Here is a 24,953-nt window from a genome sequence, read left to right on the forward strand (position 1 = left end):
GTCTTATATTTTGTGTGGCCTACACTGACTTAAGGTACCTTCTGGGAGTTACGATGTCATGGTGGCTAGACTGCCTTAGAGTCAGGAAGAATCTGGTTCAAGTTTTTCCTCTGACACATGGTAGCTACAGGCTATGAACAAGGAAGGCCCTGAATTACTCAGTGCCCCATGCAGCTCTCTAATGTAATGAAGTCAGATCAGGTGCTGACCTGACCCAGGAAAAGGAATTTCCACTGTGTTGCCTACACCAGTAAAGCCTCAGGTCCAGACTAATAGATAACTTAGTACATCAATAAACACCTCCCCATTGAAGGAGAATCCTTTGCTTTGTTCAGAGACTGAGGCACCTGCCTGTGAGCCAGTCAGAGAACTAGAGCTGGCAAGGAGATGTTCTGGGCTAGTGGCCAAGAGATGGCTGAAAGAGGGGCTGCTTCCTGGAATGGCCCTCCAGGCTTAAAGAAGCACTTCTCAGAAGGGGTCACAGGTGATTGGTGGAAGGAGCAGTGGGCCTGGAATCAATCAGAAAGCTGAATCCCAGTATCCAGGTCAGTCATCTCATCTCTCTGGCCCCTGCTACCTCATCTATAGAAGGGAGAGTAACATCAGCACACCCTCCCAGGCAGAGTCATTGTGAGGACAGCGCAGCGTGACTTCAAGTACTCTCCAAATACCAGTTTTTCTTTGTAATACAGGATTGCCTTTTGGTTTATGATTTTTTTCCCCCCAAAGGATGAAACTCATGAGAAAGCTGAGGCCTTACTGAAGAAACTGAGGGTGCAGTACCAGAGGTCAGGCACTGAGACTGTGCTCATCACACATGGCCTGGGCTCTCCAGAGCATCTGAGACTGCTAGGGAAGCCAGCACAACTCATTGCCAGTCTATATGAGCATGGCAGCATCCTGCCGAGGATCCAGGGACCTGCTGACAAAGACTGTCCTGGTGAGAGCTGGCCTGTCTCTGGCTTGCACAGAATAAAGTTGCCCAGATTTCCCCTCTTCTTGTGTTCAAAATGTTGGTTAAAATTTTACTTTTGGGGGGCATCAAGGTAGCTCAGTGAATTGAGAGCTAGGCCCAGAGATGGGAGGTCCTGGGTTCAAATCTGGCCTCAGACACTTCCCAGCTGTGTGACCCTGGGCAAGTCACTTAACCCCCATTGCCTAGCCCATATCACTCTTCTGCATTGAAGCCAATACCCAGTATTGATTCCAAGACAGAAAGTAAGGGGTTTTATTTTTTTTAATTTTCTTTTTTATTGTGTCTATAGATATTCATGCAGCAGCCAAGGAAATAGCTGAAATTAACAACTTGGATTTGGAAAAAATATGGGATGTGCTTCTTGAAAAATGGTTATGTCCAGCGACACAGACCAATGAAGTAAGTAGTGATTACCACTGGGGATTTGGTGCTGTAAACATAGAAACTCATGACCTCTGCCCCAATCCACCTACAGTTGTAAAGCTCTTCATTTTATAAAGTTTCTCCAAAGCCACAGTTTGCACCCATCTAGATCTTGCCTCTTATGAACTTCCCTTTCTTGTCCTCACATGAATTTGCCACAGGAAGTCCCTTTGTAGCATCCTCTTGACATCTTAAAGATGCCAATAAGGCATGTGGACAATTGGTTATTCCTTATTTTTGCCACATGGCAACATTTAGTTAAAGATTTCCCCACGTGAGAGAATTACCTTTTTAAATTTCTGTGCTTCATCCACAGGTCTCACACCTAAAAAGTCTGAATAGGGTGAATTTTGTTACCTGATTTTTATGTGCTTTGGGCTGTAAAAAAAAAAATTTTTTTAACATAGTGTTTCTTTTTAGGCCATTTAACTTTTTAGGATTAAGAATTTCCAAAGTTGGTTTTCTTCTTTTTCCTTTTTTTTAGTAAAAGTGACCCTAGAAATCATTCTAGTTCAGTACAGAATTTACTATCCCAATAAAGAATTTTTTTCATTATTTCTTTAGGGTTTTAAGGTAGAATATGGCAGATAGCATCATTAAGACTTCTTTGTACCAGGAGCAAGCAGCATATTCTTTTTTTATTTACTTATTTTTAACCCTTACTTTCTGTCTTAGTATCAACTCTAAGATTTAAGGGTGGCAAAGGCTAGGCAGTCGGGATTAAGTGACTTGTCTAGGGTCACCCAGCTAGGAAGGCCAAATTTGAACCCAGATCCTCCTGATTCCAGGCCTGGCACTGTCTCTACTGTACCACCTAGATGCTACTCAAGCGGCATATTCTTTTTTTAAAATTTTATTTTTAAGTATTTTTCCCTGATTACGTAATTCATGTTGTCTACTTCCCCTCTTCGCTCCCACCTCCTGGAGTTGATGAGCAATTCCACTGGGTTATACATGTATTATCACTCAAAACCTATTTCCTTATTATTCATATTTGTGATAGAGTAATCTTTTAAAACCCAAATCCCAAATCATATATCCAAATAAACAAGTGATAAATTATATGTTTTCTTCTGGGTTTCAATTCCCACAGTTCTTTCTCTCAATGTGGATAGCATTCTTTCTCATAAATCCCTTGGGATTATTCTGGATCATAAGCAGCCATATTAAAAGTCTGTGGTTATACATAAATATATATATTTTTTAAAAAGAGACAATATGGAGTAATGAGAGCCTCAGTCTGGTGGCCCTGGGTTCAAACCCTGCCTCTGTCACATACTTTGTCACATACCTCAGGAAACTCTCCTAGGATTTTTATACTTTAGATTAAAAAAAAAGAGAGAGAGATAGGGCACTAGGCCTACAGCTGGGAGGGCTTGTTTTAACCTGGCTTCAGATCTGGCCTTAGACACTTCCTAGCTCTATGATCTTGGTCAAGTCACTTAACGCCAGTTGGCTAGCCCTTGTTGCTCTTTTGCCTTTGAATTGATACTATGACAGAAGAGATGGATTTTAACTAATAAATATGTTTTAGTCAAATTAATCCTGTGGTGGGGCCTATAATAGAAAAAAATCCCTTTATAAAGCAAAAGATGAGTTTTGTTTTTTATTAACATTCCACATATGGCATTTGATTTGAAATGGAGCCATACCCATACAAACTAAGGGATTTCTTTTTTTTTCTTAATTTAATTGATTAATTAAGAAAATTTTTCCATGGTTACAAGATTCATGTTCTTTCCCTCACCTCCTCTCACCCCCCACCCGTAGCCAACAAGCAGTTCACTGGGTTTTACATGTGTCATTGATCAAGACCTATTTCTATATTATTGATGTTTGCACTAGGGTGATCGTTTAGAGTCTCCATCCCCAATCATATCCCCATCGACCCATGTGATCAAACAGCTGTTTTTCTTCTGTGTTTCTGCTCCCACAGTTCTTTCTCTGGATGTGGATAGTGTTCTTATAAGTCTAAGGGATTTCTTGCATGTGTCATTATTTGATTTTTTTTATTTTAATTTTTTTTAAGATACCTTCAGAATTCTTTAATCTTCAAGGGGATGAAGCCCTCCAAAGGTATACTAATTTTCTTTACTTATAAAAGACAGTTTTACAAAAATAATGTTTTCAATTTGTTTAAATTACATTTTTTCACAAAGTCCAGATCTTGGAAAATCTTACCACAAAGTGAGTTGATTTTTCAAAGATGATAATTGTTTTTGCTATGCAAAACTCAGACATATTTTAAAATATTTTATCAGTATCATTTCTATTTGTATCATCATTTCTGAATGTATTCTCCCCTCCCTCGTTTAGGGAACCATCCCGTTTACATAGATTACAAAAAGAAAGGGAGAAAAAATTATCTTAATAAACTAACCAGTATGCCCACAATCTGATGGTACATGCAGAGTTCCACACCTGTTTGTTCCCCACCACTAGAGAAAGAAGAGGGGGTTGCATTTTCTCACCCATTTAGGACAAAACTTGACCATTGTGATCATATAACATTCTGTTTTCATTTTGTGTGCCTTGCATTTATATTGTAGATGTTGTATATATTGTTTTTCTAACTTTGATTCCTTCACTCTGCATCACTTCATACAAATCTGTTCTTGTTCAGAATTCTCTTAGTTGGTTTAGAGATCCGTTGAGGTCCTTTTCTGCCTTCAAATTCAGTGGCTCTTCATAGTCATCATTTGTCATGACTCAGTAGTGTCATTACATTATCTACCTCATTTTGCTAAGCCATTCTCCAGTTGATGAACATAAATCCCTTTCTATCAATCAGTGTGCTTTGTGCTGGGAATGAAAAGAGAAAAGCAGAACCAAACTGCCCTGCTGCCCATTCCATAGTTTATGGAAGCTGTTGGGGGGAGGGAGGGTTAAACCCTAGAAAAGCCTCTTCTAGTTATTTGAGCTTAGCCTTAAGGAAACCAGGGATTCTAAGAGGTAGAAACAAGGAAGGAGAGCCCCCTCAATTGACCCCTCTCCACTGCTTTCTTCCCTGCTGCCCTGAAAAAAACCCTCTGGGTAGCTAGGTGGCTCAATGGATAGAGAGCCAGGCCTGGAGAGGGGAGGTCCTGGGTTTAAATTTAGCCTCAGATACTTCCTTTCTGTGTAACTCTGGGCATATCACTTAACCCCCATTACCTCACCCTTCTGCTTTCCTGTTTTTGAACTGATATTTACTTAGTATTGATTCTAAAACAGAAGGAAAGGGTTTTTAAGAAAATCCTCACTCTGCCCTGCCATATCTTCAAATTATTCTTATCCCTCTTCACTTTGTCAGCCCAACTCTTCTTGCCAAGGCCAGCCTTCTATTTGTGAACTTGAGCCTGTCCCCTCCTGGCTTGTTTGGCAATTTCCCCCTCAGTCATCCCTTTTTTCACTCTTAAACCTCCAGTATCCCCCTGTGTACTGGCTCTTAATCTTCTGCCTTCAAACATTCCTGGATGTCCCATCATTCTATCAGTCCCTTCCATCTCCTCAGGCTCTTGTCTTATGTCTCCTCTCTTTCTTGGTTCAACTCCTAGACAATGCTATCTGCACTCATCCCTTCTTCATTTCTCTCCCCTGGCTTTTCAACCCTTTGTAGTCTGACAAGCCCATCACTGCCCAGAAACTGCTTTCTCTAAAGTTGGTCTTTTACTTGTCCGATCCAATGGCCTTTTCTCAGGCCTCGTCCTTTTTGACCTTTTTGCAACCTTTCATCCAGTTGGCCATCCTTTCTTTGTGGATAACCCCTTTCTTCCAGAACTGTTTTAGAACCTAAAGGCAGCAGAGTGCCACTTGAGTTTACTGACTCGAAGTGGGGGCGAGGAAAAGAGATCTCTTTAACTCCTGACTGATGTCTAATTCCTCCTCTCTGTCTTTGCTGTCTCTGTCATTGTCCATATGGTAACTCTTTGGGTATATTCCAAAGCTCTGTCTTTTCTCCTTTTTGGTGACCTCATCAGCTCCCATGGGTAAAACGATCGTTTTTAGGCTCCTTGCTCCCCTTATCCACATAACGAACCCATTTCTCACTTGAGCTCTGTTGGACGTTTGAATTGGATGTCCCATCAGCATCTCAGACTCTACATCCAAAGCAGAACTCATTCCCCCCACTCTCCCCCAAACCCAACCTTCTTTCATTTCTATTTCTGTCAAGAGTACCATCATCCAGGTTTTCCCTCAATGCCTCCTCTCCCTGATCCCACAGATCCATTTGATTTTCAAATTTTGTAATCTCTTGCTTTCCCTTTTTCCCCATCTTTCCAGACTCTCTCCTCTTCTCACCCAGCCACTCCCCAGAGTGCCATCTCTTAGCACCTCTTGCCTAGACTATTGCAGTTGCCTCCTAGTTAGCATTCATGTCTCAGGGCTCCCCCTACTCCATTACATCCTATACCCAACTGCCAAAGTGGTTTTCCTCAAGTACATGTCTGTCCACATCATGTCCCCTCTGCTCAGTAAACTCCACTGGCTCTCTACTGTTTCTACAATGCTGTTTTTTTTTTTAATTTTATTTAGTCAATTTAGAACATTATTTCTTGGTTACAAGAATCATATTTTTTCCCCTCTCTCCCTGTCCCTCCCTTTCCCACAGCTGAGGTGCAATTCCACTGAATTTTACATTCTACAATGTTTTTTAAATATTTCAATTTATTTATTTTTTTTTACCAATTTATTTTTAAATTTATTTAAATTTAATTTAATAATTTATTTTATTTTATTATAATATATAATATTATATATTAATAATTTAATTTAATAAAATTGAATTTAATTTACCAATTACATATAAATTACATATTACATATAAAAACAATTTTTAACATTCTGCTTTTCTGATTGTAATTAAACCCCTCTGACATTTAAAACCCTTCCCAACCTGGCCTCAACCCAGTTTTCCAGCCTTATGCATACTTCCCTTTCTATAAATTATGGTCAATTTTTCTTTTTTCACTGGCTGTCCCACATGCCTGGAGTCCTCTCCCTTTCCATCTCTGCTTAAAATACTCCTTTAAGAAAACTATTTTATTCAGCATTTAACAGGAAAAAAAGATTGAAATTATAGGTCTCTATCATATATAGCTTGCCTTTCTTTTAAAATATATAATAATAGATTCAACATGTAATATTCAAAACTACCCTGCTTCTGTCTAGCCTTTCTACTGTATTCTGTTCATTTTATTTAAAAAACAAACAAACATACTTTAATGATCTTCTACATATAACCTTTCCTAATATCCCCCAGCTCCTCGTTTTCCTTCTATTCATTTGTATCTGTGTACAAATTGTCTCCTCCAGTAGAATGTAAGCTCCTTGAGGGCAAGGGCTGTTTTGGGTTTGTTTTTTGTTTTTGTTTGCTTGTTTTGCCTTTGTGACCCTAGCACTTGGTACAGTGCAAAAATGCAACTTACTCCTTTATCAGGAATATTATATCTTTATTCTTTAGCTGTAAGGTTACAGAAGAAGGACTAACGCCATTCAGGGCTAGTAGAATCCTTTTTTTTTGTTTTCCATTTTAAAATTCATTAAGAAAATTTTCTTTGTCATTTTTTTGATTAAGGGAAGAGGTATGTGTGTGTGTGTACATATATTTTTATACAAACGTATACATATATAGAAATAAAATTATCCTATGATACTTTTCCTATAGAAATTGAAGTATATCATTTACACTATATATATATTCTCATCGCATTTTATGATTTAAATGTAAATAAGTTTTTTCATCTTTGTATTTTGCAGAGTTCTATATCTCCTCCAAATACGTCCCATTGATTATAGTTCAAGGATGTTATTTTTGGTTGCCACATCTTCTGTATCTGTAAGTTTACTCCTAAGTAAAACTCATTTTTGCCTCTCACATTTAAACCTTTAGGTCTCAGATTGGCAGCCAACCTTAGAGGTCGTCTAGTCTGTGCCATATCTGAAAAGTGAACTCCTCAGTGACAATCTTTTGCCTCTGCTTAAAGACCTCCAGTGAGGAGTCCACTTTTAGACTTGGAGGAACTTTTTCCACAGGTCAAGCTAAATTGTGGCTCTCTGCCTCTTGTAGTTCTTGCTCCTACTTCCATCCTCTGGGGCCAGCCAGAGCCACCTCTCTTCCCCAGAAGAACCTTTCCTATACAGAGGCAGCCTTTGGGCCTCATTTTCTTTTCTCCAGTCCCAGTTTCTTCAACCATTACTCATGTGGCATGCTTTTTCACATTTTTGGATTTACTTTCTTTAGGAAATGTGTATGACTCATGATAAAGTAAGACCTGGACCTAATGGAAAACAAGTCATACATTACAAACCCCGTGAACAAGGCCCAGGATAGGTCATTACCGCTCAGTGTAGGTTGCTGTCACCTCTTCTCACATGCCTGGCAGCACAGGTGTGCATGCCATTGCCCATCAGCAGGACTAACAGATGGCATACAGTGAAGGAGCAAAAGAAAGTGGTTCTCACTGGGGCCCCTGGCCTTTGAGCACTCTCCAGGTTGTGTTTATCGACGTCTGAGCTGGCTGCATCAGGCAGGAGGGTGCACATTCCCAAAACTTTTTTTTTGGTTTTCAGCCTTTTACTGTTGGTCAGCTGACATTTGCCTATAGAAGACGAGCTCTTCACTGTCTCTTATGCTTGGCCGACAGAGAAACCATTGAGTCTCTCTTCAAAAAGCCTTACGAGGAAGTAAAGTAAGTGGAATCGAATTTGGAGCAGATACATGTACAGTTGTAACTATTAACAAGATTATTCTTGAATAATCTGTGATCCCAATTCATTTTTAAAAAATAAAAACCCAGGGGGCAGCTCAGTGGATTGAGAACCAGCCCTAGAGACGGGAGGTCCTAGGTTCAAATCTGGCCTCAGACACTTCCCAGCTGTGTGACCCTGGGCAAGTCACTTGACCCCCATTGCCCATCCCTTACCACTCTTCTGCCTTGGAGCCAATACACAGTATTGACTCCAAGATAGAAGGTGAGGGTTTTTAAAAAAAATAAATAAATAAAAATAAAAACCCTTGCCTTTGGTCTTAAAATCAGTACTACATATATTGGTTCCAAGACACAAGAGTGGTATGGGATAGACAATGGAGATTAAGTGACTTGCCCAGGGTTACACAGTTAGGAAGTGTCTGAGGCCAGATTAGAACCTGGAACCTCCTATCTGTAGGCCTGGCTCTCTATACACTAAACTACCTAGCTGCCCCTTCCCAATTCATTTTTAATCAATTCTTGCCTTTGGGACTAAATAAATAAATATTACTAGATATAATTGATCATTTGAAGGTATGGTGCTAACATTAACAAAAATATCTAAAAATCTTTTAAATACCTTCACTCACAGTATGTTTTAGCCTTCTTTACCACTGTACTCTTATGTATAACTAAATGTCTAAAATATTTCTAATTGAAAGAAATTTTTTAGGAATATTCCTGTTTTTAAAAATATTGCCACATATTATGCTTAGATCTTTTAATTATATGTTTAGAAACCCACAATTTTCTCAGAAAACATGAATTAAAAAAAATACATTTAGGTATGATGGGTAGAATGAATTCTTCATTTAGAGGTAACTGCTAAAACTCTATCCCTACAAATACCTCCTTTTTTTTCCCCCCCAGATGTTTTCTGAAATGCATCACTTTCCTGGCCGCATTTGAAATGTTGAACATCCCTCTCACATATGAATCATTTCACAACAGTCCTAAAGAAGGAATGATTAAGGGCCTATGGAAAAATCATAGCCATGAACCTATGGTATGTAGTTTGAGTCAGTCAGACAAATTTAAAACTCCATTTTGTGGGCTAAATGGGAGCTGTGGGAAGAGTCTACAGTTTTTTCCCTTCATTACATACAGGTTGAGGATTTTTTGGAGGTCACTGATGTATAAAAATAAAATTAGTCAGTGCATATATATATATATATACACCCAGGTTTAGTTCCTTTAAGAGTAAAAAATCCTCTCTAATTTTTCAGTGCATGAATGAAAAAGAAAGCATTTATTAAATGTGTGCTTTTTGCCACGTACTGTCCTAAGCATTAGGGATACAAGATACATTCCCTGCTTCTCAGAATGGGGAAACAACACTGGAAAGCCAGGGAGGAAGAGTGAAGGAGGGGACAATTCAGGAAAAGGGTATCTTGATTTGGAAAGTTCCAGGGATGGTTCCTGAAGCCATAACGGAGAAGCTGGATATGCAGCCTTTTGAGTAATAGCACGGGTATTTGTCTGATGATAGTTCTGGAGCTGCAAGGCACAGATGCATCCGGCATAAGATGGATGTTGACAAGTAAAGCAGGGCAGACTAGGTAGTGTCCATATGGGAGGGCGGGAGTTGATAGCTTGGTCTTGGCTCCTGCTCTGAAAGCTCAGCAGCAGCAACTGGGAAGAAGATGCTGATGGGCAGTCATTTAAGTCCCTAGTGACCTAATGAGAGAATAGGAGCACCCTGAGGGCAGGGACTGTTTCTGTGTCTTTGTGTCCCCGGGACTTGGCCCAGAGCTTTATGAATGATTGATATGAATCCTTTTATTTGGCTTCAGGCTGTGAGATTGGTGACTGAACTTAGTTTGGAATACAAGGTATATGACACTCAGCTTTGGAGTGGGCTGTTACAAAAGCTGCTTGGCTTCAACATGGTAAGGTTCTACCCTTCAGTAGAGACATTGTTTACTTTAGCAGAGAATTTCTTATGATTTTAAATTGATGGTTGATGTTACTACTTAATGCAGATATGTGATTTGAAAGCATAAATAGTACTCCTCAAACCTTTATTTAGCACCCACTACATGCAAAGTTCCAAGCTAGGCTTTCAGAGAGATGGAAAGAAAAATAAGTTCCATCTCCTGTGGGAAGTCCCTCTGTACCCTCAAGGAGCTGAGACTTAAATTCAGTGGGAGAGAAAAAGCACGGAGGTGTCAGTAACTTAAGACACATTATCCTGTTCTGTAAAACTCCATTAGACAGGCTCAGTATCCACACATGGATATGGTACAAACTTGATTTTGTTTTGTCGACTTATTCCAAATGTTTACAAATCCAAACAAAATAAATATTTCCATATAATAAAGAAAAAGAAGATATTCCCCCCCCCCAAAAAAAAAATTCACAGATCTCCTAGATGTTTAACTTCATTTTCTTCATATCTATAGAATAGCTCACTAGTGTCCCAACCCCTTCCTACCCTCTCTGCATCACATAGTATGTGGTCAGGGAGGCCAGCGTGATCATATTAAGTTCTTCATGTTTTAGCTTTCTCTTCACTTTCTGGAGAGAATATTCTCAGTTTATTTTTCTATTGTTAATTGTGTAGCTGTGTATAATGTTCTCCTGGTTCTACTCATTTCGCTGTTTATTATCTTGTATAGTTCTTTCCAGGATTTTAAAAAATCAGTTTTAGAAAATTGTTCACCGTTTCTTATGGTGTGATAGTATTCCATCACAATCATATACCACAATTCATTTAAACGATTTATGGGCATCCCCTCATTTTTCAATTCTTTGCCACTACAGAGAGCTGCTATATACATACTTTGGAACAAATGGGGACCCATCAAAAATATTACTGAGCCCAAGGATATATAGAGTTTTAGAACTCCCTGGATAGAATTCCAAATTGCTCTCCAAAATAGTCGGATCAGTTCACAGCTCCACCAGCAGTGCATTAGTGTCTCTGTTTTTCCACGTCTCCTCCAACATTTCTCACTTTGCCCTTGTCAGGGCAATCTGGTGTTAAATCTCTTAATGCAAACTTGTTTATAAGAGCTATTATTAAACAGACTTTGGCCCTTCACCAAGCTATGATTTCATAAGTTTGGATACTTCCTCTGTTGATGGAGGATATAGTTCTTTTGTGCTATAACAACAGTAATAATAATACCTAGCATTTATATAATGCCCTATGACTCACAAAGTGCTTTACGGAGATCTCATTTTTTCCTTACAACAACCTTAGCAGGTAAGTACTATTATTATCATCTCCCTTTTACAGATGAGAAAACTGAGGGAAGCAGAGACTTGCCCAGGGTCCTACAACTAGTAAGTGTCTGAATCAGGATTGAACTCAGGACTTCCTGGTATCTACTTTTCCACCTAACTGCCTCTAATAGATTGTCTTCATGAATTATTGAAAATATGAGCCACCTGGTGATCAAACCTTTGGTGATGAGCCTTGACCTTAACTTGACTGGGCCTCAAATGACAAAGGACCATTCTGGTCCTTTACTTGAAGGCTTGTAAGCTTGGCTAGCATATCCTAGTTTGTGCTCCATTGGTACAGGCTTTGAGAGCCCAGGGTCACCTGTAGGCCAGCATGAGGCTTTGAATAGGACACAAGAAATTTAGGACATTTATTGGCAGCTAGGGAGTATAGTGTGAGAGCTAAATTTGGAGTCAGGAAGGCCTGAGTTCAAATACTGATTCAGATTTGTATTAGCTGTGTGATCCTTGGCAAGTTGTTAAACTTTCACTCGGCCTCAGTTTCCTTATATGTGAAGTGGGTACAATACCTGCCAGGTTGGTTGTATGGATTTTTTAGCTAGTGTATGGGAAGTTCTTTGCGAATGTTAAAGGCTGTATAGATGCTATAATCATTATTATTAAATTAATTTGTAAAATGTTGGCACAGTTTCTGGGTAGTTTTTATTATGTATAATGTACATATTTATACATGTACTCTTGGTAAGACTATACATTTTCAAATATCCCTTTTGAAACTATGGAATGATAAATTATTTATTGAATTTTTTTTTCCAGATTAGCTATCTGAGGAATGTTTTAACAGCAATTTCCAATATACGTTCCTTGTGGCAGGTATGTACTTTTTTTTTTAACCCTTGCATTCCATCTTAGAATCAACACTCTGTCTTGGTTCCAAGGTAGAAGAGTGGATAAGGGCTAGGCAATGGGGGTTAAGTGACTTGCCCAGGGTCACACAGCTGGGAAGTGTATATGTACTTTTTCAAAGAGAATGTTGTGTGGTATCATTTTCCTGGGTTAAGGTAGATATTTTAGTGTGATATCCACCATCACAGGGTATGTGGCCATCTAGTATGCTGTAGTAGCACCCTTTCTAACCCCCTTTTCTCCTTACTGAAGGAATTGAAGGTGAATTCTGTCCCAAAATAAGGCTTGTTGCTGGGGGAAGGTGGAGGGGTCAGGACCTTGCCATGTGTTCTCTGACTAGTGGAGTGGTCGCATGTAAGCCTGGGCCGCCATGATTCTGCTGACTCTCTTGGCAGAGTGGAGTCACCAGTACGAGCCATCCATAGGAGATGGCATTTTCCAGAATGGGAAGGCAGTTAGGAATTTGTCACTATGGACAGTGCTATGTAGGACTTGTGATTTTGTGGAGGTGACAAAACCTCCCCAAGACCCTGAATCTGTGTGATGTGTTTGGTTCCTACAGATCCCTTACTTTGGGAGAGCCTGGCAGCGGGTCTCACAGATACCACTCATTTCAGGTACCTTTTTCTTTGGCTTCCTAACACCTAGGTGTTATAATTTAACGAGAAGAACATCAGTCTGTGTTATCAGTGTTTTTAATTTGGGTTTTCAAAATTTTATTCACAGCCTCTTGCCCCCTGAATCCTACTCAGCTGTTGGCTTGTCGTGAGAGTCTGGTGGTTCTTCTAGAGTAAGTAAAATGTGACTTCTACGTTTTCCAGAAAAATGGTAAAACTACTGTGAGTTAGAAAACCTTTTGCTCCTAAGAAGATCTCTTGACAATCATCTACGTTTGTTTCAAGGTTAAACGTGCCATGTAAGTCTTTCTCATGGCATAGCATTCTTTCTTGCTTTTGGGCTGCTCTGTGTGGTACTGAGTGTTAGACAGTGGGAGGCCTGCTGAATTTGGAGTCAGAGGACCTGGATTCAAATCTTAGCGCTGCCAACCTGGCCTTGGCCAGGTCATAGCCTTTGCTGCTTAGTTTCCTCATCTAGAAAATGTTGGAGGTTGACCTAGGTGACTTCTGGGTACCCTGTAGCTCCCGTATCTGTGATCCTATCCTTTCTGCAGTTGGAAGGAGCATATCACTGGGTACATGTTTACTTTTTATAAATAAAATGGTTGTTTTCCCAAAAGGATTTGTGAAGCACCAAGTATGTGGTTAGTGTAAGACAAGCAATATTTTCAGACTTAAGACTTATGATCTTTAGAGACAGAAGAAGCATTCTGTTATCTTACTAGGGGTTTTTTAGCCTTCTTACTTTGATTGAAATGCTCAGTAAACATTTCTTAAACACCTACTTGTGCCAAGCACTGTGCTAAATTCTGGAGATATAGAGAAAAGCAAAAGACTGTCCATGCCCACAAGGCACTCATAATCTAATGCCAGAGACAACTATGTACAAACAAGCTCTAAATCAAAATAGAAGAGAGCTAAAGGAGAGAAGGCCCTTGGCAGCATGTGGTTATCAACTTGCTCAGTTTCTTCCCTCTCTGATTACCTTCCATCCTTTCTGTCTGCCTCTTGTCCATTCCAGGTCATTTAAAAGTTGTCTGCCCCATTAGAGCGTGTGCTCCTTGAGGGCAGGAACAGTGTTGGTGCCTTTCTTTTTATCCCATAGTTAGCTCAGTGTCTAGGACATAGTAAGCACTTAATAATGCTTAATGATGAATAATACTGTTGAGTTTTTTTTTTATGGTGGCCTATGACCATTTTTGTGAATGACTTTGGCTTACTTATTATTAGTTTTGTTTTTTTTAACCTCTACCTTCCATTTTGGAATTGATACTAAAAGATACTACTTAGAATGGATTTCAAGGTATAAGAATCATAAGGACTAGGTAATTGGAGTTAAGTGACTTGCCCAGGGTTACACAGCTAAGAAGTATCTGAGGGCAGATTTGAACCCAGGACCTCCTGTCTCCAGACTTATCAGCTGCTTCTGTTAGATAACTTTTAAGTCAATAGTTTCGTTTGTTTGTTGTTTTTAAATCCTTACCTTCCATCTTAAGATCAATACTAAGTATCAGTTCTAAGGCAGAAGAGTGGCCTATCACCTAGGCCAGTGATGGTGAACCTTTTAGAGACGGAATGCCACCACCCTCACCCCCCCAACCAAGAACCATGCCTTGACCCTTGCTCCCCCCCTTTATTGCAGACAGGGGAAGGAGGAAGCACTCCTATTGGGCTGTTGGGCAGAGGGGTGGGTGATGAGAGGCCCATGTGGGGAGGGAGGAGAGTGGCTTGAGTATTCTGCCCCCCTCCAGCTCTGTGCTATGCTTTGAGATCTGCTCCCCCCCAACCATACTGAGGAATCACCTTCATCACAGATTCAACAGGCTGCTGTCTGTGCTGCACCCTCACACAGCATGTGATAATTCCCCCTTCCCCCAGCACCTTACCCAAAATAGGAGAGAGGAGGTGTTCCCATTATCTGCTGGGCACAGGGCCAGGTGAAGGGAGAAATGTCCTCAGACACATAGAGAGGGGAAAGGGATCAGCTCCCCCTCAAGTTCCTCTGGCTTTCTAGTAACAAATTCTGGTGGGTGACTGTAGGAGTGCTCACAGAGTGGGATTTATGTGCCCTTTTTGGCACCTGTGCCTTGGGTTTGCCATCACTGGGCTAGGCAGTTGTGATTATATGACTTGCCCAGAGTCACATGGCTAAGTATCTGAGGTAAGATTTGTACCCTGTCTCTAAGCCTGGCCACCTAACTGTTCCAAGTCAATAGCATTTTTAATTTTATTTAAAAAAAAAAATTTTTTTTTAATGAAAACTTAAGGAGGGGTAAAAAGGAATTGTGGAAAATCACTAAAGGTTCTTTAGTGTCTTTTGCCATAGTTGGTTTTTTTTTTTAAGGAAATAATTTCCTATTCTCTTCAAGGTGTCCTGTTTCCATGGATCTTGATATGGTTGGAGTTGCCAAGCAGTTTAGCCAACTGGAGCTTCCAGCCTTTGCCTTGGCCTGCCTTCTGCTGATGCCCCACTCAGACAAGAGAGACCAGCAGCTTCAGGTACCAGGGAAGTAGAGGGACCTTTCACCCAGGAACTGTCACACCCTCCAGGATTACCTGGCATCTCCCTGGCCCAGGGCTTTACTTGTTTTTCCACATGCCGATAAGACCTCGGCTGTCAGATCTCTTTCCTGTTTTCTGAAAACTGGTAGTCAAAACCGAGCACTTGAGAGGGACTCTGTCTTGACCTTATTAACTTTGTACTTACAAGGAAAAAAAAAACACATTTGAAATTATTTTTTTTCAAGACAGTACTCCTTAAAGAGTTGCCCAATTTCCTTCCTCCCTCCCTGTCCCTGACCCTGACCCTGTCCTGACTGTTCCATTTTAGTTACCTCAAGTTCTCCACAGAAGTGGGGCCCAGTGGCTCCCTCTGGGAGGCTGACGCTCACCTGAGGCATTTTCATTTTTGTAGCAACTCTGGTTTCTTTGCATTTGTCGTCATCTCTTCAGCCTTCCAAACTTCCCTTCTGAGAGCTGCCATGTGTTTTTGTCCACTAATTGGTAGCAGTAACAAGGCATGCTCCCAACACTCAAATTTGATCAAGAAAATTGCCTGTAGTGTTGCTAATGTCCTTTTGTTTGTCCATTTCAGTTGTTTTCAACTTTTGTTTTTATTTCTGCATTTTGTTTTTACATCACCGTGACTAGTGTACTGGATTTGGAACCAACCCCATCTTGAATGCTAGGTTAAGTGTGTGTTTGGGAGGAGATGAAGGGTAGAATAAACACAAAAGTTCCCCGCCAAGGTGAGTGGGCTGAGAAGGGGCAGCCATTCTCCTTTGGTCAGTCCAAGAGGGTTTCATGGAAGAGCTTTCTTTTAGACTAGTAGCAGAATATTGGGTCATGTGTTAGATAGAACACTAGGCCTGGAATCAGGAAGACCTGAGTTCAAATCTAGCCTCAGACCCTTAATAATTGTGTAACAATGGGCTAGTCATTTAACCTCTATTTGCTGATTTCTTATCTATAAAAGTGGGCATAGTAATAGCCCCTAACTCTTAAGGGTTATTGTGAGGATCAAATGAGAAAAGAATTATAAAGTGCTTGTCACAGGGTCTGGCATCCACAAGTGGTATATAAATGTTAGCTGTTACCTGTTGTTAGGGAAAGAATACTGACTTGAACTCAAATCCCAGCTCTGCTCCTTACTACCTGCATGGCCTTGAGCAAGTCCTTCATTGTCGCTAGGTCTCAATTTCTTCTGTAAAATGGAGTTGAACTTGATGATCTTCAAGGTCTCTTCTGCCTCTGATCCTTATTTTGATAGTTCTTTAAAGCAGGAATTCTTAACCTGCTCTCCATCAACTTGTTTTTGTAACATTTTGGTAATTATTTCAATATGATTCATTACCTTTGTATTCTGCATTTTTTGGATGCTTTAAAAAACATTTCTGAGTTAGGGGTCTGTACGTTTCACCAGACATTGCCCAAGGGGTACAAGCCATACAAAGGCTAAGAATCCCTATTGGAAGAGATTGTGTCTGACTGCACTTCGGAGCATTGCTACCAGATGGTGTGTTTTTTTGTCATAAGCCCAGAAGCCAGCTCTCCTTATTTTCCTATAGGGACTGATGGCTGAGGGGCCAGAAAAATCCATTCAACCTAACCATATTTTCTTTTTTTTTAAATGTAGTCAAAGTAATAGGTTTTAGAAAAGAAATATTTGAAGCAAGATTCTCAGAAATACATGATTTTGTTTTTTTAACAAAGACTGAATTTATTACTTACAGTCCAGTTGGAGAGACAATGAAAAGGTAAAAATTAAAGAGCTACAGGATTTAATTAATAGCGCAGCACGACAAAAGAGATGCTATGTAACAGTACAAATATTAACAGCTATTAAAAAGAGTTCGGATGAAGGCAGAATTCCTTAATCTAACATTCAGGATCTTTGATAATCCGCATTGAACCTGTCCTTCTACTCTTATCTCTTCTTATTCTCTTCACACACCACATTTCTGAGAAATTGGATTATTTGCCACACCCAGAAACTGCCTTAAATTTACCTATGGCTGTATCTTTTTTTCACACCATCCTGCTCACCTCGAAGGTGTTCTCCCTCTTCCCTGCTTTAGCTACTGAATGACTTCTATCCTTCAGCTCAGACACAACCTCTTCTATGAAGCCTTCTCTGATTTCTTTAAAGTGTTCTTTCTCTTCTTGAGTCTTTCCTAGCATTTTGTACTTATTTTAGGATTTTTATATTCTATGTGTGTAGTCAGATCAGTGAACATTTATTTAATCCCTACTATGTGCCAGGCACTGTGGTGAACACTGATAATTCAAAGGTAAAAAGGGGGCAAAAACATTTCCTGTCCTTCACGATTTTATTTTCTGATTGGAAAAACAACTTGCATCCAAAACATATAGAAGGTAAATTGAAGGTGAGTTCAAAGGAAAGGCGCTGGCTTTGAAGGGGATCTGAAAAGTTTGCCTCTTGCAGAAGGTAGGACTAGAAGGAAGCCAGGAGGTAGAAGTGAGAAGGAGGCAGGCAGTGTCTGGGAAGAGGAGGAGGGGGAATTGGGGCACAAAGAGCCACTTATGTAGCCATGGATTGGAGTTGGGAATATTTGGGCAGCCTGGAACCCTAGCAAGTGGAAATGTATTCTAGGGGCAAGTGTTTGAGGCCCATTTTTATATTTGGAGGTGGGAAATGGACTAACTCTTATCTATACCACCTTAGGCTCAATTCATTGACATACCAGCACCTCATAGTTATTGACACTACAATACAATATGCTAGTGGTTTGATTGCACATGTCCCAAGCTTATTTGTAGCTTACAGATGAAGGGCAGTTAGTGGATCAAGGGACTGTTATATTAGGCCCTCGCTGGCTTCCTCTAAGTTAGCACATAGTCTTAGTATTGGCCCCAGTTCATTTATAAAGTGGTTTTCAGAAGCTCCTCTGTTCCTTTTAAGTTTATGAGACAGTTTTCAAGTAACTATTATGCTTCTTTAATTCGTGGAACAATTGTGACTCTTGTGTTCCCCTTTCGCAATCTTACTTCCTACTATTGTTCCCTTATACTAATTACTTATAAACTAACGTATTATACTGTCTTGGAAATTAGGTTCTTAGGGAGACTAGGCCGAGATACAATTTCATCTCAACCAATTTGGCACCCAAGAAAAGGTCCACATTTTATAGTAGTTGTTTTTGCCTCTCTCTTATTTCTCTTATTAGATTATAAATCCCTTTTGGGTGTAAGGACTTTTGGGGGGGGGGTGTTGATATCTTTGGTTTTTATATGACCTTCACTTCTGACCATACCTTTTGCATCCCCTTCTTAGGAAGTATTTCTTATAACACAATTAAAAACAAAATCAACATATCAGTTTTCTTCAGGAAACAAAGTGGTATAGTTCATAGAGCACCAGGCCTAGAGTCAGGAAAACCTAAGTTCAAATCCAGCCTCAGATCTTTACTAGCTCTATGAATTTGGCAAATTCGTTGACTGCTCTCTCCGTTTCCTTCTCTATAAAAAATTGAGGATAATGAAAACTCTTACTTCCCAGGGTGTTTGTGAGGATCAAATGAAAGAATAATTGTAAAGCCCTTAGAATAGTGTTGGGTACATAGTAAACTCTATGTAAATATTAGCTATGACAGTGATGTATCTAACACTGCATGCAGTGTTCCCCACACACAGTCTTGACAAACTATGTCCAAGATGGTAAGGAGTATCTCATTGCTTCTGTGTATCTCCATGTCCAACACTTTGCCTGGCCTCTATTAGGAGCTTAATAGAGGTTCATTGAATGTGTAATGAATGAAAGACAAAATGACTGAGGATACCGAAGTTCAATCTTCTGAGCATTATTAAACAATATAATGCCAGTTGCCCAACAAATCTGGACCAGGCCTCTTCCTTAGCTTAGGACTATACATCCAAATACAGAGAGGGACAAATTTTTATGCATTAAAAACAATCATATAGGACCAATTAGTTAAAAGTACAATTAGCACATTAAGTAGTCTGATTTATATTTGGATGAAAGATTAAGAACTTTCCAGGATGAGAGTGAACAGGTGCAATTCCCTGGATAAAAAAAAAAAGAGGTATCCTCCTCCTCCCCAAGTATCCATAAACAATCAAAAGAACGTGGTAACAATAAATGATTGATATGGGGCCAGTTTTCAGATAAGACACATAGGTTGCTTGAGATGTATAATTATGAGAAAATTCCTTCATCAATCTTTGGATCTGACTATGTTTTTGGTCAACATGACTAAGATCCTTGGTCTCCAAACAACAGATCCAAGTTCAAACTGGGCTAAGTTCAAACAATGCAATACTGTTTTCTCCCGATTCCCACAGTTAAATAAACTTTTCTCACAAGACAGAATGTTGACTAGACCCGTAACTGAATAGAAAGGGGTGGGGGCAGCTCAGTGGATTGAGAGGCAGGCCCAGAGATGGGAGGTCCTGGGTTCAAATCTGGCCTCAGACACTTCTTAGGTTTGTGGCCTTAGGCAAATCACTTAACCTCCATTGCCTAGCCCTTACCACTCTTCTGCCTTGGAACCAATACACAGTATTGATTCTAAGGTGGAAGATAAGGGTTTAAAGTTTAAAAAAAAAAAGGAATAGAAAGGGGACTAAGCTAGCTCCAGAATTAAAGCACAAGATAGAGGCAGTCTGATTCACTCATCTCCCATAATTAGCCACTTCAGTCCCAATTCCTTCCACAGTTTTCTCACATACCTTTGTAGCTCTACACAGGCTATTCCCTGAACTTTGAATGTGTCCCTTCCTTATGTCTACCTCTTAGAATCCCTATGTCCTTTAAGGCTTAACTCAGAGGCCACCATCTCTAAGAAGCCTTTCCTGATCCTCCCCTCCTCCCCCAGAATGCTGTACCCTTCCTCTTCAAAGAATTTTGTGTTTGTATAAATATTTGATCTCCTTTTTTCTCCTCTGAAAATGTGAGGAACTTTTCTCTTTTATCCCCTCCTAGCAGTGCCTTGCCTAGTAAGAACTGATTAGATTGAACTAAAATGAATTCTCTTATAATTCATCAATGATGAGCAATTCTATTTGATTTTCCTTAAGGCCTTGCAATTTTCAAGTAGAAATTTTCCAAGCATAACTTATTTACTATTGAGGATGCATTCTTTTCATCCCTTTTAAATGTTCACCATTGATTTTTTTCACCCTACATTTTTTTTCCATAGAATTTCTTGGGATGGTGTAATCCTGAGGTTATTTTACAACAAATAGATGAACATATGAATACTGGCCAGCTAGCAGGATTTGCCTGTCAAGTGAGTAACAACTTCAGTGCCCTTTTGATATAGCAGATTTTATCTTAGTCAATAATGGTTGGCCTTAAATGAGGTCTACAACATTTTAACTTACATATTGAAAAGGGGTAGCCTGTTATAGAGGGATAAGATGCTGAATCTTAGTTCATCAGGAAGTCTTGGGTTGAATTCCTACCTCAAATTCTTCCTAGCTGTGGGATTTCTTCATTTAGCCTCTTTTGCCTTCAGATGATTGCTTATTAAGACCTCTTAGAAAGTGAAAGAGGAATTCTCTTTACTGACAAAATCACTGCTTCTTAGATTATTCTTTAGCTTAGTCATATATTAAAAATGTATATGTCTAGCTATTAGGCCTATTTAAATTTTTTCCCTATGAAATACAAAATGAAAATAGATGATGAGTCTTTACTGTCATTATGTACTACAAAGGATTTTGGTTACCAAAAGAAAGATTTACTACAGTCAAATGTCTGATTACCAAAATTTTTTTAGCTTAGAATGATGACTTGAGTTCTGTGCCACATTTCAAATATAGGAAGACATGTTGTTTTACAGGTGAAGGGCTTTATTCTGAATCACATCATAAATAAGAAGCAGTTTGGGATACTGGCAAACACAAAATACTTTCCATTGTTGAAATTACAAGTGATAAGTACCCAGAAGGTCAAGGAGTTGGTGGACTATCTAGTCAACAATGACAGGTATGTGAACATCCTGGGATGTCACCTGTAAGGGTTAAAATAAAAAGGTTGAACTAAATAAGATGAGAAATATGTTTGGCAAAATTATTACTCAAGTCAGAATGACTTAAGTAGTATATTTACAAAATAGAGAGAAAGAATTAGGTAGATTAAAGAGAAAGAAGGTAGAATGAGAAATCTAGCTTAATGAGCTAAACTATTTGCTCAGGCCCTGGCTTTACTATGGCAGGGCTCCAAAAAGCCCTAGCCAGAGGGCCTAGGGTTAAATTAAGCAAAGGTTCCAGCCACATGGCCTCCTCCTCCAAGATGGGGGAGGGGGCCTCTGCAGATGCTAGTCCTTCCAGGAGCCAGGAAAGAAGTCAGCCTTTTTACTCATCCATGTGATAGTCCTAAGGGAAGATCCAAGATCAGTCCGAGGTCCCAAGCCAGAGCTCCTCCATGGCCAAGTTCAAAGGTTAAAGAGTTTGTCACAGGAAGTTTTTCCTGTGTTTAAAGACCATTCCTTTCATTACTTCCTATGCCTTCCTTCCACTTTACATGGACCAATTGCAGCTATCGCTTTGCTTAGGACTACCCAGGGGGCAGTCAGTCCTTTTTGATTTGTTACCCACTATAGCACACATAGATCACAGACCTCCTCATATTTAAAGATAAGTGGGATGTATACACTTCTGGTGATTAAATCTAAAGATAGGCAGGGGAGAGTTAATCTCATCTTCACACACCTATGTCTGAAATAAGAAACTGTAGACAACTATGTCATGGAAATTCTTTAAACTTTAGATTTATTCCAGGGAAAAGGCTATTTGAATATCTGATTCTATATCAGTTTCCCATGCTATAGGATCATGCTATAGGAACAATCTCCCCTAAAAGAATAGGATTTGCCAAAATTTTGTTAGGATGATATGCCCTTGCTTGTATTTTTAGTCCATAACTACTTAGATTATTTCCTAAAACTCTTCTCCAGCATTACCTTAGTTGGTAGGAGTTATATGTTATTTATATTGCCACCATTTAATACAATTGCTTTTTCTGTTGCATCTATAGTTTGGATGAAGCCTCACTCCTTATAATGGAATACTTAAAGCAGTGTGGAAAAGCAGTACCACTAGATATCACTCCTTGTGACCTCGTGAAGGTAAGGAGAGCATATAGAACCAGAGAAATAACCTTCACTTCCTAAATGTACATTTCTCTATTAAGATCGTGTGTGTGTGTGTGTGTGTGTGTGTGTGTGTGTGTGTGTGTGTGTGTGTGTGATTATGATTATAATCCTTGGCTGTATGTATTTCAAAACTTGCTTACATTTTTAGTGATTCTTTGAAATATAGATTTCAGCAGCATGATCTATTGGGAAAATGCAAGGCAGGGACTTGCTTGAACTCTCCCAAATTCCTCTCCAAACAATGAAAATAATGCCTTAAAATAAATTCTGGAGTGTTAGAACCAACTAAAGGACAGGATAAAACAATTTTCCATCCCAAGATTACTTAGAAGGTTGGCAGGAAAAGTCTGTCTCCCTGGAGTAAGAGTGTAGTAAATTGGGTAAGAGGCCTTAGGGGCATGTGCAAAAGTAGCCTTAGCTTCTCAGCTCATAGACTATAAGAGGATAGGACGATTGGTGAGAAAGAGATTACTAGGGTATCCTTTGCTGCCACTGGGAGCAAGACTCTGTTGCATTTCCCATACACAGTTTTGGTAGCAGTCCCAGGATAAGGAGAAGCACTAGCAGGAGTGAGAACTCTAGTCATAATTTTAAAACAGAAAAGAGTATTTGTGGTCTCTTGAGACCAGAGTACAGCCCAGGAGAACCATGATCACACCTCTCCTTATATCATACTACCTTGGAAGAACTGAAAATTTATAGACACTCCCCTCCCCAAATACCTTTGAAAAGAGTAGCAAGAAAACCTAAAGCCTGAGACAGAGCCCCCTCCACCCAGGACCAGAGCCAAACTGAAGAAACAGACTGGGAAAATGAGCAACGAACAAAAAAATAACCTGACCATAAAAAGTTACTATAAGAAGGTAGATTCTAACAAACTCAGAAAAAGACAATGAAATAAAAACAGCTACATGAAAAGTCCCAGCAAAAAATGTGAATTAGTCTCAAGCCTTGGAAGATCTCACAAAGAATTTTTAAAAATAAAATAAGAGAGGTAGATGAAAAATTGAGAAAAGAAATGAGTTATGTAAAAAAAAAAATCATTAAAAAAAAAGAGTCAATCCCTTGGTAAAGGAGATGCAAAAAGATACTGAATATCAACACCTGAAAAAACAGACTAAGCCAAATGGTAAAAAGGAGGCACAAAAATCCACTGAAAAGAACAACTCATTAAAAAGCAAAATTGGGCAAATGAGGGGAAAGTACAAAAATTCACAGAAGAAAAGAACCCCTAAAGCTATCAATTCATGTGCTATCAAGAAATAATGAAACAAAATCAAAAGATAGAAAAAATAGAAGAAAAAGAAATATCTCATTGGAAAAACAACTAGCCTGGGAAAATAGATTGAGGAAAACTTATTTAAGAATTGCTGGACTATCTGAAAGCCACGATTAAAAAAAGATTCTAGATATCATATTTCAAGAAATTATCATTTTTTAAAAGAAGTAAACCAAATTAACAGTATCAAAAATGAAAAGGATGAGTTTGCCACCAATGAAGAGGAAATTAAAGCAATTCATGAGTTGTATTACCCAATTATATGTCAGCCTTGCTGTTTAAGTGAAAGGGATGAATATTTTTAAAAATACAAATCACCAAGATTAACAGAAGAGGAAATAGAATACTAAATCTTATCTTAGAAAAAGAAATTGAAGAAGACATCAAGGAGTTTCTTTAAAAAAAAAAATCACCAGAACCAAATGGATTTACAAGTGAATTCTACCAAACATTATAAAGGAATTTTAATACTTTGTAAATTATTTGGAAAAATGGGCAGAGTCCTTACCAATCTTCTTTTATGACATAAATATGGTACTGATATCTAAATCAAGGAAAAATTTCTATAAACCAATTTCCCAAATGAATATCAATGTAAACATTTAAAATATAGTATTAGCAAGGAGATTAAGCAATATATCACAAGGATCATGCACTATTACCAAGTGGGATTTGTGCTAGGAATGAACTGGTTCAATTTTAGGAAAACTATCAGAATAATTAATCTAACATAACAAAACAAAAAAAAATTATAGTGTTCCAATAGATACAGAAATTTTGACAAAATACAATACTCATTCCTACTTAAAATACCAGAAATCATAGGAATCAGATTTTCCTTAAAATCATAAGTGATATCTTATCCAAAAGCATCAGTAAGCATTATCTATAATGAGGAGAAGCCTTCCCAATAAGATCAAGAGGTGAAGCAAGATGCCTGTTATTACCACTATTGTTCAATATTATACTTGAAATGCTTGCTATACAAATAAGAGAAGAAAAAGAATCTAAAGGAATTAGAAATGAGAAAACAAAATTGTCACTCTTTGCAGACAATACAATGGTATACTTGGAGAATCCTAGAGAATCGACTAAGAAACTAATTAAAGCAATGAAGAACTTTAATGAAGTTGTAGAACATAGAATAAATCCACGTAAATCATAAGCATTTCTATATATTACCAATGTAATCAT

The 24,953-nt window shown here is 38.9% G+C and overlaps 1 protein-coding gene across 5 annotated transcripts in view; it reads left to right on the forward strand.

Moving 5' to 3' along the window:
- The window catches only part of KNTC1 (kinetochore associated 1), a 117,840-nt gene that overhangs the window by 83,712 nt on the left and 9,175 nt on the right, over positions 1 to 24,953 (forward strand). For all 5 annotated transcript variants that reach the window (XM_007489898.3, XM_007489896.3, XM_007489897.3 and 2 more), the window contains 14 exons: positions 730 to 940; positions 1,266 to 1,375; positions 3,429 to 3,475; positions 7,139 to 7,217; positions 7,952 to 8,070; positions 9,001 to 9,136; positions 9,924 to 10,019; positions 12,136 to 12,192; positions 12,788 to 12,842; positions 12,952 to 13,015; positions 15,212 to 15,341; positions 20,522 to 20,611; positions 21,167 to 21,312; positions 22,363 to 22,453. In XM_007489898.3, coding sequence (XP_007489960.2) covers positions 730 to 940; positions 1,266 to 1,375; positions 3,429 to 3,475; positions 7,139 to 7,217; positions 7,952 to 8,070; positions 9,001 to 9,136; positions 9,924 to 10,019; positions 12,136 to 12,192; positions 12,788 to 12,842; positions 12,952 to 13,015; positions 15,212 to 15,341; positions 20,522 to 20,611; positions 21,167 to 21,312; positions 22,363 to 22,453 — 1,431 coding nt within the window. The remainder of the gene's footprint in view (positions 1 to 729; positions 941 to 1,265; positions 1,376 to 3,428; positions 3,476 to 7,138; positions 7,218 to 7,951; positions 8,071 to 9,000; positions 9,137 to 9,923; positions 10,020 to 12,135; positions 12,193 to 12,787; positions 12,843 to 12,951; positions 13,016 to 15,211; positions 15,342 to 20,521; positions 20,612 to 21,166; positions 21,313 to 22,362; positions 22,454 to 24,953) is intronic.

The sequence above is a fragment of the Monodelphis domestica genome, chromosome 3 (assembly GCF_027887165.1).
Source record: "Monodelphis domestica isolate mMonDom1 chromosome 3, mMonDom1.pri, whole genome shotgun sequence".
NCBI lineage: Eukaryota > Metazoa > Chordata > Mammalia > Didelphimorphia > Didelphidae > Monodelphis > Monodelphis domestica.